Source organism: Lissotriton vulgaris, chromosome 7 (genome assembly GCF_964263255.1).
Source record: "Lissotriton vulgaris chromosome 7, aLisVul1.2, whole genome shotgun sequence".
NCBI classification, from domain to species: Eukaryota; Metazoa; Chordata; class Amphibia; order Caudata; family Salamandridae; genus Lissotriton; species Lissotriton vulgaris.
This window is the reverse complement of record NC_141695.1, coordinates 448605841-448621176: the sequence shown is the minus strand read 5'-3', so window position 1 is coordinate 448621176 and position 15336 is coordinate 448605841. Positions and strand designations below refer to the sequence as shown.

General features: G+C 44.6%; 1 protein-coding gene across 4 annotated transcripts in view; it reads right to left on the bottom strand.

The window, feature by feature from the left end:
- SSC5D (scavenger receptor cysteine rich family member with 5 domains) overlaps positions 1-15336 on the bottom strand; it is a 315500-nt gene that overhangs the window by 21636 nt on the left and 278528 nt on the right. For all 4 annotated transcript variants that reach the window (XM_086930468.1, XM_086930471.1, XM_086930469.1 and 1 more), the window contains 2 exons: positions 8347-8655; positions 1581-1838 (listed from right to left, as the gene is read on the bottom strand). In XM_086930468.1, coding sequence (XP_086786594.1) covers positions 1581-1838; positions 8347-8655 — 567 coding nt within the window. The remainder of the gene's footprint in view (positions 1-1580; positions 1839-8346; positions 8656-15336) is intronic.

Below are 15336 nucleotides of genomic sequence, written 5' to 3'. Positions count from 1 at the left end.
GAATTCATCAAAAACCATGGAAGTTGCTTGGGAACACCCACGCAACGCCGACGGAATGCATCTCTTGCAGAGTGTAAGGCAATGCAGCAATATGTGCTGCGTTGCTTTACTACAGACATTTGGAGCCACTCAGGGCCACGCAAACGGACCTTGCGGGGCTTCATAAACTGCATTTAAAGTTTGCGTCACCATGTACCACATTGAATTGCGTGAACACAACCCAAACCGGCTCCTAAATAGGCCACTTAGTGCTGAACGGAGCTCCAGCGTAACTTCAACTGAGGCGCTGCAGGCATCTAGCAGTGGCGTATCAAGGTGGGTGGGGGGGGGGTGGTTCACCACAGGCAGCAAGAGTTTTGTGGGCGGCGCTCTCCACCCTCTTACCTGCTGGCATTGCCACAAATGCAGGGATTGCCAGCACCCCCGCTCTTACCTACAGCTATCACAAGGGATAACTAGCACACCACCGCACGTTACAGGCAGCAAATGCAGGGACTGCTACAGACAGCCAAAGGTCTAGCTGCCCCACTTCCATCTAGGTTGCTCCGTAGTGGCCTAGCCATCACTTTTCTTGCCTGGGAATCTGTTTGTCCTTTCTGTTTTTTATCTGAGGGTTAATTAATGTGGGCCTCATATTAGTGTGTATTTCTATGGAGCAAGAAGCTGGGTTCTAGCTGACAGCACTACCAGAACTAGTCACAATATTAGTTATCTACATTGCCCACCTCAAATGATCTGCTGCTAGTACATCACAAAATAGAAAGGCATGAATATTATAATCTTGTCCAAGTGTAAACATTCCAATGTTGGTGAAATTGTATTGAGGAGAGCAGAAAGACCTGTGAGTTGCGGTGAGAGATTCTTAAATGTGGAGCCGTGTCTGGTGTGCGTCAGTCTGCCAGCAACAATGTTGTGCAATACAACACGGCTCCATGTATAAATGACCTGTTTTTGTCATAGTAACTGCATACCTGGTTTGCTTACATTGATTGTGGTACACCTTAGTGCAAAGATCTACCAACAACAAGCCAAATCCTATATTGATAGTGCCAGCATTCAATAACAAAAAGAAGATTGCATGAATAGTACTGTGAATGGACTAGTCAGCCTTAAAAGACTTGGTAGGAAGAGTTGAAAACTAGCCCTCTCATATTTAATGGAACAGTTATTTTCTGAAGCCCTTCCCGAAAGGAAGATTGTTAATGTATTCAACTGGAAGTGAATGTTTGACTACAAATGCCATTTTTAAAATTAATTTGTGTTCCCCTTGGGACATTTTGTACATGTTATGGGAATAGGTCAGTCTGAGGTAAAAGGTGAAGTGACGACATATATCGACTGCACAGAAAAGAAATCCTGACACCGAGGGGGTAGAAATAAATAAGTTAATGGAACGAAATGTCTGCAAACACAACAGTCAAGTGAAAGTGTAAAACTGGAGACATCTAGAAATAAAGGGCAAGACAACCCTGGAGGCTGACAGGTGGAAATGGCTGGAGATCCATGGTGGAAAAACAGAGAAATCAAGACCTCTCTAGGCATAGAATCGGATACATCTAAAGACAGTGGTTTGCAAATACCTGAATACAAAGCAGTAGGGGTGTCCGTAGGCACTGATGTCGATGTATTTTGAAGCTCCTCTGAGAAGTAACCTGGAGAAATAGGTGTGGAGTGCTCAGAGGCTTGAATGACATAAGATGTTGTGCGTAGCTGGTGAGAAGACTGAGAGAGGTTCTCCAATGAATGATCAGTCAAGGCAGTCTGTGGTTCTCTGCTAGATATAGTCCATCCAGATTTTTGGGAAACAGTGGAAGTAAATGGTTGTTTCAATGAAGGTGCTGTCAAATAAAAGCATATTCTCATATCAAAACACTATCACTTTTCCCATTAAAAGATAAAAGCATATAGTGCAAGAATGGTTAACTTTGTGTAAGTCTATTAGCATGAGATCTATATAGAAATGGTAGCTTTCTCTTATAAATAATTATCATCAATTTCTCTGTTCATCTGGCAAAATTTCAACACAAAAATAGTCAACATTACTTCAAATATTCGATAAAATCGAACACAAAGATGTCAAATAAAACAAGCATTTGCAATGCAATAGGTCTCGCATTAGGAAAGTGTGAGCTATTGGTATTGTAAATGACACTTTTTTTAATATGTATCGGCTTTGAAAATATATAAGTTAATAGCATCATTATTCACAAAGCCAATAGCTTACACTTTCCTAATGCGAGTCCTATTGGCTATGGAAATGCTTGTTGGCAGCAAGCAAGGACAGTGCTGTTGTGGTGCTGAGTGATGATGTGGTTGAGCTGAGTGATGTGGTGGTGTATTAGAGTGATGTGGTGGTGTATTAGAGTGATGTGGTGGTGTTCCAGAGTGATGTGGTGGTGTCCCCGAGTGATGTGGTGGTGACCCCGAGTGATGTGGTGGTGTCCTCGAGTGATGTGGTGGTGTCCCCGAGTGATGTGGTGGTGTTCCTGAGTGATGGAGGGTGGAGTTGGAGGGTGGAGTTGGAGGGTGAAGTTGGAGGGTGAAGTTGGAGGGTGGAGTTGGAGGGTGGAGGATGGAGTTGTAGGGTGGTGTTGGAGGGTGTGTGGTGGTGTTCCTGAGTGCTGGAGGGTGGAGTTGGAGGGTAGAGTTGGAGTTGGGGGTGGAGGGTGAAGGTGGAGGGTGGAGGTGGAGGTGGATGGTGGAGGTGGAGTTGGAGGGTGGATTTGGAGTTGGGGGTGGAGTTGGAGGATGGAGGGTGGATTTGGAGTTGGAGGGTAGAATAGGAGGGTGGAGTTGGAGTTGGAGGGTGGAGTTGGAGTTGGAGGGTGGAGTTGGAGTTGGAGGTGGAGTTGGTGGTGGAGTTGGAGGTGGAGTTGGTGGTGGAGTTGGTGGTGGAGGGTGGAGTTGGAGGGTGTAGTTGGAGGGTGGAGTCGGAGGTGGAGTTGAAGGTGGAGTTGGTGGTGGAGTTGGAGTTGGAGTTGGAGGGTGGAGTCGGAGGTGGGGTTGGAGGTGGAGTTGGAGGGTGGAGTCGGTGGTGGAGTTGGTGGTGGAGGGTGGAGTTGGAGGGTGGAGTTGAAGGGTGGAGTCGGAGGTGGAGTTGAAGGTGGAGTTGGTGGTGGAGTTGGAGTTGGAGTTGGAGGGTGGAGTCGGAGTTGGAGGTGGAGTTGGTGGTGGAGTTGGAGTTGGAGGGTGGAGTTGGAGGGTGGAGTCGGAGGTGGAGTTGGTGGTGGAGTTGTAGTTGGAGGGTGGAGTTGGAATTGGAGGGTGGAGTTGGAGTTGAAGGGTGGAGTTGGAGCTGGAGGATGGATTTGGAGGGTAGAATTGGAGGGAGGAGTCGGAGGTGGAGTCGGAGGTGGAGTTGGAGGTGGAGTTGGTGGTGGAGTTGGTGGTGGAGTTGGAGGTGGAGTTGGTGGAGTTGGAGTCGAAGGGTGGAGTTGGAGCTGGAGGATGGAGTTGGAGGGTGGAGTTGGAGGGTGGAGTCGGAGGTGGAGTTGGAGGTGGAGGTGGAGTTGGTGGTGGAGTTGGTGGTGGAGTTGGTGGTGGAGTTAGAGAGTGGGGAGATTGCATGAAGAGAGAGTTAGGTGGGGTGAGGTGGCATAGAGAGGGTTAGGGGGTGAAGGAAGGGTGGGTGAGGAGATGGCAGAATGGAAAAGGGAGAACACGGAATGAGCAGAAAAGTGGGACATGTATCACAATAGTGCCAGACATAAGAGATGACGTATTAAAACTCTGATGTTTCCTGGAATACCCCAGTGACTTATGAAGCTGAACCCCACATTAATCCGTAACCTGTGTGTTGTGACAGGGGTCATAGCTAATGGGCAGATCTGGAGATTCATCTGACATAAACGTATTTTGAGAAGGGACATGTGTATTACCTCCATCCTCCATTACATTGCAGTAACCCGAGTGCCTCACCAATAAAGCAGAAGTGCCTCTATGAAGAATTCTTAGTGTTTTGCGATTGGACAGTGGTGTAAACATAATCCATGTGTACGCAAGTGAATGATGCTGATTTTTTTTTTGCATTAACAGATTGTTTGAAAATTGATGGCACCTGAAAATTGAATGCTGTAGAAAGCAGGTGAATCACTCCCTGTGCTCACTTGAAGAAAGTGTGTGGGTGTCCTGTCTTATTCCACGAGGTTCAATGCCATACTGGTTTTCATTAGAACCTTTCAACAACAACATGGATTCCTTTTCAGATTTATTTCACATGGATTTATCTGACGTAAATGTGCGGAAAATCTGACATAGAGGTGACTCTTATGGATAAAAGTTGGACCGCTGTTGTGCTCTAGTCTAGGCAGCTTATCATAATGTCCCTATTCCTTGCTCCGTAGTTGCGAGACTGACTATCTTGATGCAACTTTTTTTAAATAAAAAATATTTTCATGTGTGTATATGTTTCCGGCTATACACAACTTGGAAAATGTAGTGGGAAAATGTGGTTTGGAAGACATTTAATTTTTTCTTCACCTCTACACCTTTCAAAAAGCAAAACTTGCATTTCTCATTTAACAAAAAAAAATCTTCTAATTTAACCAAAGATACTGAAAATGTAACACTCAGATATCACTAGTTGCGTGCCACGCCTGACTAATTAAATTAAGTGCCTGCATTAACAAGCAATGTCCTGAGCAAATGGTGGGGGCCTGAAGCAGTGGAGTGGGAGAGGCGAGGGGGGAGTCACAGGGAGATTAAGGGACAGAAGGCAAGCGGCCGTGAAGTGCAGGTGGGGGGCGGGAGCAGAGCCTTTGAAGAGCCAGAGTGAGTGAAGTGAATAATTAGGGGAGGAGAACTGGCAGGCTGATAGGTAGAAGGCTCAGGCAAGCTCGTGCACGAGGCGTGCACTTCCCAAAATCCGCTGGAGAGCCCTTGGCCTTAAGTATGGTTTGGCTGCATTAGGGCTCTTTTCCTATTCCTGCGGAATAGGAAAGAGGCGAGCCCTAAAAAGGATTATATTTGCAATTGTTAAAACAGATGTTAAAATGTTGTGTTCAAATAATTGTGGTGGTGCATTGGCAGTAGGGACATTGGCAAGAAAATGTAATTAGCATTTCACCACTTTGCAACTCAGTAGCTTAGTGAGGACCCTACAAGACTAATGCCCACTATGCGGTATTTACCCTGTGACGGGCCATTTTCCTTGTGGTTCATGTACAGTATGCACCCTCACAGAGTCCACAAAGGAGATACATTGTACATCCACATTCAAATGGGTGCAAAAGAGACATACGATATGCAACACTAACAACTGTATTTACACCTTGACATGCCCCTGTAAACTACCCTACATAGGCATGACCACAAGGATGGCCAAGACCAGAATAATGGGACATCGAAGTAACATTCACTGCCATGAACAGCATACCAAACTATACGCACATATTGAAGAAAAGGGCCATGCACCCGACAGTCTTAAATGGGCCATCCTTGAAGCGCACCCACAACTGTGCAAACAGTCCCTTTTTAAAACGATGCTGGATTTCAGACTACCCTGCGACACTCTGGGGTTGAACGAAAATATCACATGGATCGAAGTGAACAGATAATGCACGCGCTCTCTTTATCCAGAGATACCACTGTGAAGAGTAGCTTTGCTCCCTTGCATCCACCTCTATTAATCAGTCCCCTATGCCAGATGCCTTCCTAAGGTATCCAGACAAGGCCATCCATCGACCTGTGCAATACATTTTCTGATTAAGGTATCTCACTATTTTTGGGGGAGTTTTGAAAAAGTTTAAAGATAAGGTCACTGCATGACCTACGGTACTCCATACATCAGTATCTGTTGCCTCCGTTATTTTCCTAGCGACCACATTATTCCCAGAGCTACCATATTCACTCCTAACTACATGAGATATGTGGAATCTGGTGTGAGCCTGTGCTTCCTCTGGACATTGTGCACGCTTTTGTCAAATTGGACTACCATCTAGTACAGGTCCTCTATCTGTGTATTGCCTACAGTCATCATTTGGACCAAAAGGCTGATTCTGAAGTTCTGGCTAAGTGTTAGACAGAAGTATTGAATAGCGATTTTCATTTATTACCAAAGATATAAAAAATTCATAAATACTTATTACCGATGCACATATTGAAGGATAATATTAGCTCAGACATAATCTGTAGGGAGTTAGGGACCATGCACAATCAACATCCCATCTTCAGAGTTTCTTAACAATCCCTCACCGATGAGGTGATGAACTTTATTAGGGATAGGATCACCACCCTATTGGCAAACATTTGTCCCAGTCACTTTTTCATTTGCCTTATAATCCCTAACCCGTCAGCGAACATTTCACGGTACATTCTGCACATTCTTGCTGATTTCAGTGACTATAGTTGCGAGGGTCTGGTCTAGTCATATGAATGCAACCACTCACACTAACCCGCTTACTGTGAAGGTGCTCAACTTGGCCCTCCCGGCCTACCCACCATCTCCTTTATCAACATGGTTCTTGCTACAGGAGTTATCTCACAGACATTTGAACATGTGATCATTATCCATATTATAAGAATACATGGGGCAGCCCTAATATTGTGCCAATTTGTTGGACCCTTTCAGAACTCTTGAGCATTGCTAATACACCATGAATCAAAAACAAAACTGAGGTTTTACAACCTTTGCAGCCACTTTCAGCCTATCTTTTGTCAGCATCAAAGGACCAAGACAAACGTATCCAATATAAGAGAAAAATGAGTGTCCTGAAGTGGTGGGGGAAGAGTTCCTTCCTACCCTCCACTCTCTTACTCTCTGCAACTATTAACATGAATGATGAGACAGTATTGCTGAAAGGTGTGCAAGATATAGCAGGAGCAGTGATTTGGTATTAACTTAGCTAGCTGCATCCATCCGGATAGGCTGCAGTCTCTCCTTTCCAAGATCATGGCCATCACAGCTCCATCAGAGTTCCATGAGAATCTCAATAATTTTTGCCAACATATACATGGTACCATTGCCCTATGTTTTCTCTGCAACAACATTGACTTCCACATGCATACCCATGGCACGAAGTTCTTCCCAAAATTCGAGAACAATTTAGTCACAATATTAAGTTGGCAAGTGCCTTTTGCATATCCATGACTGGATGCATCAGGAAAGCCTTTATCATAAAATTAAGCTTTCCATTCCAGTTGGCCTGTTGCCAATTTAAAACAATCACTAAAAACACCTTCCACTATCTTAGCTTGCTAGGGGGAACCAGTCATCAGTGCCCGCTCCTCCGTTGCTTCAAGTGTGCGAAACAACATTTTAAAACACGCAGCATTGATCATAAAGCCTTTTACTTCAATGCCTGCCAACCTGAACAAAACACTCACCTGTGAGGAGGGTACTGAGCCTTTTCGGGGGGCTGGTCCTTGTGCTGAGAAGTACCTAAGAGGCACTTTTGAACCCCACCCATGCCCCAAGACCAATCCTCTCCCCTAGGTACCCCCCCCCCAAAAAAAAGGTTTGCTGAGGCTGGTGCTGATGTCCTGGGCTGTTTTCACATCCCTTAATGGGGGATGTACGACATTACAACGCATGCTTTTACATTGCATGCTTTTACAACGCGTTTTTTACAACGCATACCATTACAACGCATAGTGCTTTGGGGCACTGGATAGTGAATAGTTTAATTTACTATTCCAGATCCAGTCCCCGTGGATAGTAGGGAAGGTGTTGGATAGTAAATTAAACCTATTCCCTATCCTAGAGCGCCCCCCAGCGCAATGCGTTGTAATGGTTTGCGTTGTAAAAGTTGCGTCGTAAAGGCACTGCGTTGTAAAAGTTGCGTTGTAAGTGATGTTTCCCCTTAATGGGCGTCAGCAGTTCAAAGCCTTGGAAAACTAGCCGGAAATCCACTATTTACAGTGGTTTTCAGCTCGTTTTCACTGCCTCCGTGTGATATCGGCTCCTCAGTGAGTGACCGTGGGATGGGAGCTGATGTCTGGTGTCAGACGGTGACACCATGTGAGTTGCAAAGTATGTATTTCCATAGTCTCTACAACCGAAGTAAGATTTCCCCACATTGCCAGTCAACCACTTATTATTTTTTGTCCTCAACCACTTTAAGTTGGTCTCTCAAAATATTTGCTATCTATGAACAAATGGCTTGGGAGGAAAACACTTAATTTACTATGTTTGACTCTCTGGTTTTTCCTGTCCTGCTTATGGGACGGGTGAGAACCTATTGTTCACATCAGCCTAGGGTCTCACTACGAATTAAGGAGGACATTTTACTTTCGGCCTGAGAGTCTGGTGTTTTTCCCTGCTGTTACTTTCTGTGATGAAAATAAAGTTGCCTGGAAGGTGTTTAGTGAAGCACAAAGTGTGCAAATAGACTGCATGGTGCACTCTACCATTGCAAATGATTCCCACATCTTCCCTGTGGTCACAGTCATGACGTCCCCAGCGCTCTGTATTGCACTGTCTTAGTGATGCTTCATGCCCATAACAGGAAAATGCATCCGTCCAAATTGGTCCTGATCCTGCCCCAAAAAATATTGAAAAGGCCACCACAGATCCACAGCCCAGCTCTCGGCAAACAACTTGAGCATCAAGCACATTCCAGCCATCTTTGCAAACTGTGCCCCACTGCTGGTCATTGTAGACTTCCACGCGCCCGGAACAGCTGCCAGTGCCACCTGCCAGCCGGACACCTAGTGTATCTGAAAAAGGAGAGAGACACGTGGTTAGTATTTACTTATGGATCATGGACCATTATGTAATCATATAAACTATGAACTAGCGTAAAGGAGAAGCAGTGGGTATTTTGCATGTGTGATGGGGTAATATGGAATGGACCAACCATACTTGCTCCATTTCTTGTCACACTAGCAGTGAACATGTTATGTTATCATCCAGTTGGGACTGTGTCATAACCAGGTTGCAAAGATACAGAACAGAGCTGCAATACTGTTTTCAATGGAGCTACCCTCAGTACCCCAGAACAATAATGACTTGCTATCAGGGCTTAATTTGCGGAAAAATAAGTCTCCTCAGGAGGCCACTGCAGCGTAATAATAATGATAATACACTAGCCCATTGCCTCTGTCAGCTCCACCTATGACAGAACTAACATAATTACTAACCCTACAAGTGTGACAATTCAGACAATTCCAGGCCCCCAAGGCTGTAGAAACGGCTTGGAAAGCAGGTAAAAGGTATTTTAAGGTTTATTGAATTAATAACTAACTGTTGTTGTGCTCGTCTCCATATTAAAGAAATATCGCCACCATGTGGCAGACTGTCTGTCATAAATTGACAATTAAGTGCCGGTGCTGAGCACCGGAAACCACCAGCTCAAAATAAGCGCAGTTTGCTGTGCAGCATCCAGGTAGCTCCAGAGTTAGCATGGGCAGAAAATCCGTTAAGCTCGCGGATTTTGCGGATTTTCGGTAAATTCGCAATCCGCGAACGCTCGCGAATTTACCGAAAATCCGCAAATTCGCACGCAGCGGATTTTTTTTTCTTGGTGATACAATTTTGCGGCGTGCGGTGTAAGTTCGCAATTGCGAACATGTAGGTGCGGCGGGCAGCAACAATCTCGCACTCGCGAAATTACAAAAATTGCATTTCTGCACAAGAAATCTACTAGCAAGCAGCATAGACCTTCTGAAAATGATGATTTTTATCAGAATAACTCCTCAGGTTGACATTTGCCTGCACTTTTTTGGATTTGAGGCCTTTTGATTTTCTTTGGATAACTTTTGGATTAGAAATCAACTTTCTCATATAAGCTTGGTGGGGCATTACAGTTGCTGTAATGCTGTTCTGCAGAAAAACGAGTTTTGCAAAAGTGAAAGCAGGTTCAAAAGTTCAAACTCATCATTAGTAACCATTCCCTGTAGTGCTTCCTGACAAGGGCCCCTCCAGAGTTCAGTTGCTAGTTGCAACAATTGTATAACCCTGCTCTGACCCTCACAGCAGGCTCATAGAATAGCTACAAGTAGGCCACAAAGGTCCTAGAAAAAAAAATGCACTGCAACAGAAAGCAAATTACAGATAAGGAAGCAGGTGCCAGACTGGAATTTTAAAACAGTGACACATTAATAAATCAACCCCAAATTAATTCATGTCAGTTGAAGCAGGCAGGTGTGCTTGCTTTTTCCCCCCATAATCTACAGTGATGATGAACCAGAGGGTGGCATTGATGTACCAGAGGGTGGCATGGGTGAAACAGAGGGTGGCAGGGGTGAAACAGAGGGTGCTGGGAACCTGTGATGATGAACCAGACGTAGAAACAACATAATCGTGCCCGTTGCGAGCCGACATGTAAGTTCGCAATTGCGAACTGGTACAAAACCCTCGCGAACTGTCAGAAATCCTTGCGAACTGGCAGAAATCCTTGCGAACACAAAAAAAATCCGCAAATTCGTGAGAATTCACAGATTTTGCGGATTGCGAGTTCGCAAATTTGCAAAATTTGCGAACGCCAGATTCGCAAAATTCGCCCATGCTTACTCCAGAGTATGCTGTACAGCAGCAAGAAATCTTCAGGATTTGTTATTCTATATCAAGGAATCTCTCAGATTTGCTGGACAAAACTCAGGACACTTGAGAATTTGCTTTCAGAATTTAGAAATCTCCAGGACTTGCAATGCAGTTGACGATTACAATTGTTATGAGGGTATAGTTGTGTTGCACTTCCACGGCAAGTCACACGCTGTTGTACAATAAGTCTTAATTCTACTCTAGACAATCAACGAAGGGCGTTTTAACTGTAAAACACCTTTATACCAATGGTGTTGACTGCAGCGTCTGTGGACCATCCATTAAACACAGATATCAACAGTTCATCGAAGCGCACCATTAACATGTTAATTGTCTAGAAGATAATTCATTTGTTCTTCATTAGATAACTTATGCAACTTTCAAATAGGCATACAAATAGCATGTATGTACTTGGTTACAGTGTACCCAAAGCAACAGAAATCCTGATGAGTACAAAATAACCTTACACCAGACCAGTCAACACTTGTTTCATTCCTGCGTAGTACTTTTCAAGGCGTTAAACGACTTTCTAGAATACACAGTTCTTGAACCTGACCTTTTTTTAAAGGGTCACCCCCAGATTTTTGCCTTGTGTTTGCTGAACCCATTTTTGTTGGAACTAGGACTCTGGGTCACATGCATTGAGCATTTTTGCGGTCAGAAACATACCGGTCGGTCCGTTTCCGACTGCAAAAATCCATACTAATATAATAAAGAGAGAGCCCAAACCTTTGAGGCGGGTAATCTCAGGAACCACAGCACCAATCACAACACCCAATACAGTGTTGGAAAAGGCAGTTGCAGCAGAAGGACATAGGCTATGCAGACGCCCACCATATACATTTAAAGGTAATAGAACCATGCCAGCAATGTAGTCCTTTGTGGGCATGTCTGCGTTGTGCTGTGGGCTTGTGCTGGGGGTGTGACAAACGCTGGGGGCGTGTGGTACATTCCGCCCTTCATGCCATGTCTCATATCGTGTGCTAATCCCACCCTGCTCCCTTTAAATACCCCTGCACCCGATAATCATAACCCACCCTTACTCCTTAAAATACCCCAACACCCTTAAACACTAACCCATCTTAACCCTATAAATATACCCTGTACCCCAAAACCCAAACCTATCCCTAAACCCTAAAAATACCCCTGTACCCCAAAACCCAAACCTAGCCCTGAACCCTATAAATACCCCTGTACCTCAAAACCCAAACCTACCCTTGAACACTAAAAATACCCCTGTACTCCAAAACCTAAAGCTAGCCCTGAAACCTAAAAATGCCACTTGACCCCAAAACCCAAACCTACCCCTGAACCTTAAAATACCCCTGTACCCCAAAACCCGAACCTAGCCCTGAACCCTTAAAATACCCCTGTACCCCAAAAACCCAAACCTGCCCCTGAACCCTAAAAATACCCCTGTACCCCAAACCCAAATCTAGCCCTGAACCCTAAAAATACCCATGTACCCCAAAACCCAAACCTACCCCTGAACCCTAAAATACCCCTGTACCCCAAAACCAAATCCTAGCCCTGAACACTAAAAATACCCCTGTACCCCAAAACCCAAACCTAGCCCTGAACCCTTAAAATACCCCTGTACCCCAAAACCCAAACCTACCCCTGAACCCTAAAAATACCCCTATACCCCAAACCTAGCCCTGAACCTTAAAAATACCCCTGTACCCCAAAATCCATACCTATCCCTAAACCCTAAAACTACCCCTGTACCCCATAACCCCAAACTATATCTGAATCCTTAAAATACCCAAACACCCCAAAACGTATACCTCAGTACCCCAAAACATATACCCCTATACCCATACTTACCTTATCCAAACATTAAAAAAAACATGCTTTTACCATTCATGTATTTACAACGAATTTTGTTGTAAATGTATGCGTGGTAAAAGCATATAAAATTTAATGCCATGCGTTATTATGGCATTGCGGAGTCATGGTACTTTCGTAATGAAAGTTTGCAGAGAGATGGTATGCGGATAGAAAGTTGAGGAATAATGGGTGTTTACCCTCCCCCGGTAAGTACATTGGTGGCACGGCGGCCCACATCTCCAGCAACATACTCATATTTTTTCACCACCCTTTTGAAAAATGCACAGGTCTCTCTCATTGATAGCCATTGATACTTTTAGACACACCTCCCGCCACAAGTTCTAGAATTGCGAACTTTAGAGCTGGGGAGCTACGTTCGAATCTCGGCATCAGCTCAACATCCTGTGATTCCAGGCAAATCGCTTTGTCCCCCCGTGCCTACCACAAATGAATGTGTCCTTCTGTAATGTAAATTGTGCTCATTCCATGTTGTCGAGTTCGGCTATATAATATTGCAAGGAAAAATAAAGTAGGGAAACTCGAGTTCACACACTACTGAACGCGCACTCTTATGTGCATCAGCACTGCACTGTGAATCGGAGCATTTCACAGGCCTGTCACAGATAGGAAATGCTATGAAAACGAAATCCTACAAAACAATATGCTACTGGCCGGCAGCAATTCATACCCGGACAACGTCGGGATGGGCTGCTAGTGCTTATATTTATGTATGAAACACAAACCACGATTCAGCAACTCCTTACTGAATCACAATTTGTGTTTGCAATTCGGTAATTGGAAGGTGCATGTTTAAGGCGGCCCTTCTAAATACCGAATCTAAATGGGATGTATGAATGTTTTGCAACCAAATTACGGTCACAAAATATTCACATTTTACTGACTCCTTGAAGGAGGTGGAAATTCATTTGCAAATGGGAAGGAGTCCCCAGGGGATCCCTTCATCGTTGAGAAAAGAAAAAAAATATTTTTTAATTGCAGGCTGTGGTCCTATGAACCACTGCCTGCTCTTAAAAAAATTACACTGCAAATGTTCATTTTTTCTTTTAAAATGCGTTCCATTTTTATTTAGAGAAAAGGGCTGCACAAAAAAAAGATTGCTTTATTTAAAAGCAATCACAGACATGGTGGTTTGCTGACCTTAGCAGACCACTATCACTATCCCTGTGATTGTGTAGATTCCTAATGGGTCGCAAATTGTGACCTACCTAATTAATATGCAAGAGGTAGTAAAACTCAAAAGAGTTTCATTCATTAGGAATAGCGATTACCTAGTTGCGATTTGGAGAAAATCACAATTAGGTAATCGCTTCTTGATATAATGATACATGTGGCCCTCTGTGCTTTTTCCCTGCTAACCAGTAGCAACGTGCTTGTGCTCGCTCCCTAAAACATGCAACAATTGGCTTACACCTGATTGGCACATTACATTTACTTATTAGTCCCATTAGTACTACATATACCCAGGACCTAAAAATTACTGTTGCAAGTGGGGTATCAGTATTTATCGTGCCACCCACTAAAGTAGCCTTTTAAAACATGCTTGCATATTGCTTCTAGTTTTAAACTGCCAGTTCAACCTGGCAAAATTAAAATTTTGCCAGCCCTAAACTTTCCTTGTTATGTTATTTTATGCTATGTTTTCTTATGGTATAGTATGGTATGGTATGCCTATTTGTATAGCGCACTGATCACCTGTGAGGGTATCTAGGTGCTGTAGCAAGTGTGTAGGTGAATTTTCCATCAGAGTAATTTGAAGAGTCAGGTCTTCAGCTTCTTGCAGAACTAAAGAAGTGAGGTGAAGGCTCTGATGGGTTGTGGGAGGCCATTCCATGTTTTTGTTGTGATGTATGAGAACAAACAACCTCCTGCTAAGCTCATGTGAACGTGCATGATGAAAGTGTATGGGGTTGTTGATGTATATCTGGACCAGTGTTGTGTAAGCCTTTGTATGTGTCCATGAGGAGTTTGAATTGCCTGGGTTTGTGAATGGGGAGCCAGTGGAGGTCTCGATGAGAAAGGGTAAGATATAGATTCAGCATGGAAGGTCAAGTATAAATCTTGCGGTGGCATTCTGGGAATAGTCTGGAGTCTGTCCAGGAGCTGCTTGGCTATTCTGGCACAGAGTGCATTGCCATTAAGCCTGCTAGTGATGAGTGCTTGTGTGACAGTGCATCTGGTGTTCTGTGCAACCACTTGAAGACTTTTTCGTAGCATATATAGGATATGGAAGCAAGTAGCACTCACTGCGCTGACTTGTGCCATCATGCTGAACTTGCTATCCAGGATGATCCCCAGATTCCTGGCATGGTTGGTGGGTGTTGGTCCTAGGTCTGTAGACCACCTGGTGGCATCCCATGAGAAGGCCTTGTTTCTGAAGACGAGTACTTCTGTCTTGTCAGAGTTAAGCTTCAAGCAGGTGGCACTAACCTATTCTGTAATCATGGTCATGCATTGGGTGAAGTTGGTTTAGGTGGTAGTTGTCTTGTACGTCAGGGAGTGGATGAGTTGTGCGTCATCAGCACAGGAGATGATGTTGATTTGATGCCCTGTGATCGGATGATGTTAGCGAGTGGTGCCCTGTAGCCTTTGAACAGGGTGGTGCTGAGGGACAATCCCTGGGGGACTCCACAGATCAGGTTCTTGGTCTCCGATGTGAAGAATGGCAATCTGACTCTTTGGGTTTTTCTCGTGAGAAGGAACCAATCAATATGAGTGAAGGTCCTTTGATGCTGGTCTCCTTGAGTCTTCTGACAAGTGTGTTGCAGGTTTCTGCATTGACTTCCACGGAGATGTTGAGCAGGTTTAGGGCCTCTGTTTCTTCTCAGTTCAGGATCAGGCCCGGACTGGCCATAGCAGGCACCGGGCAATCCCCCGGTGCGCCGCACGGTTGGGGGCCGGTTTTGAGCCCCTGGGGGCTGTTTTTGTTACAGGGCCGTTTTTGCAGCACACCTGCAAAATCGGCCCTGTAACAAAATCGGCCAAAAAACGGCCCCGGCAAAGTGCTC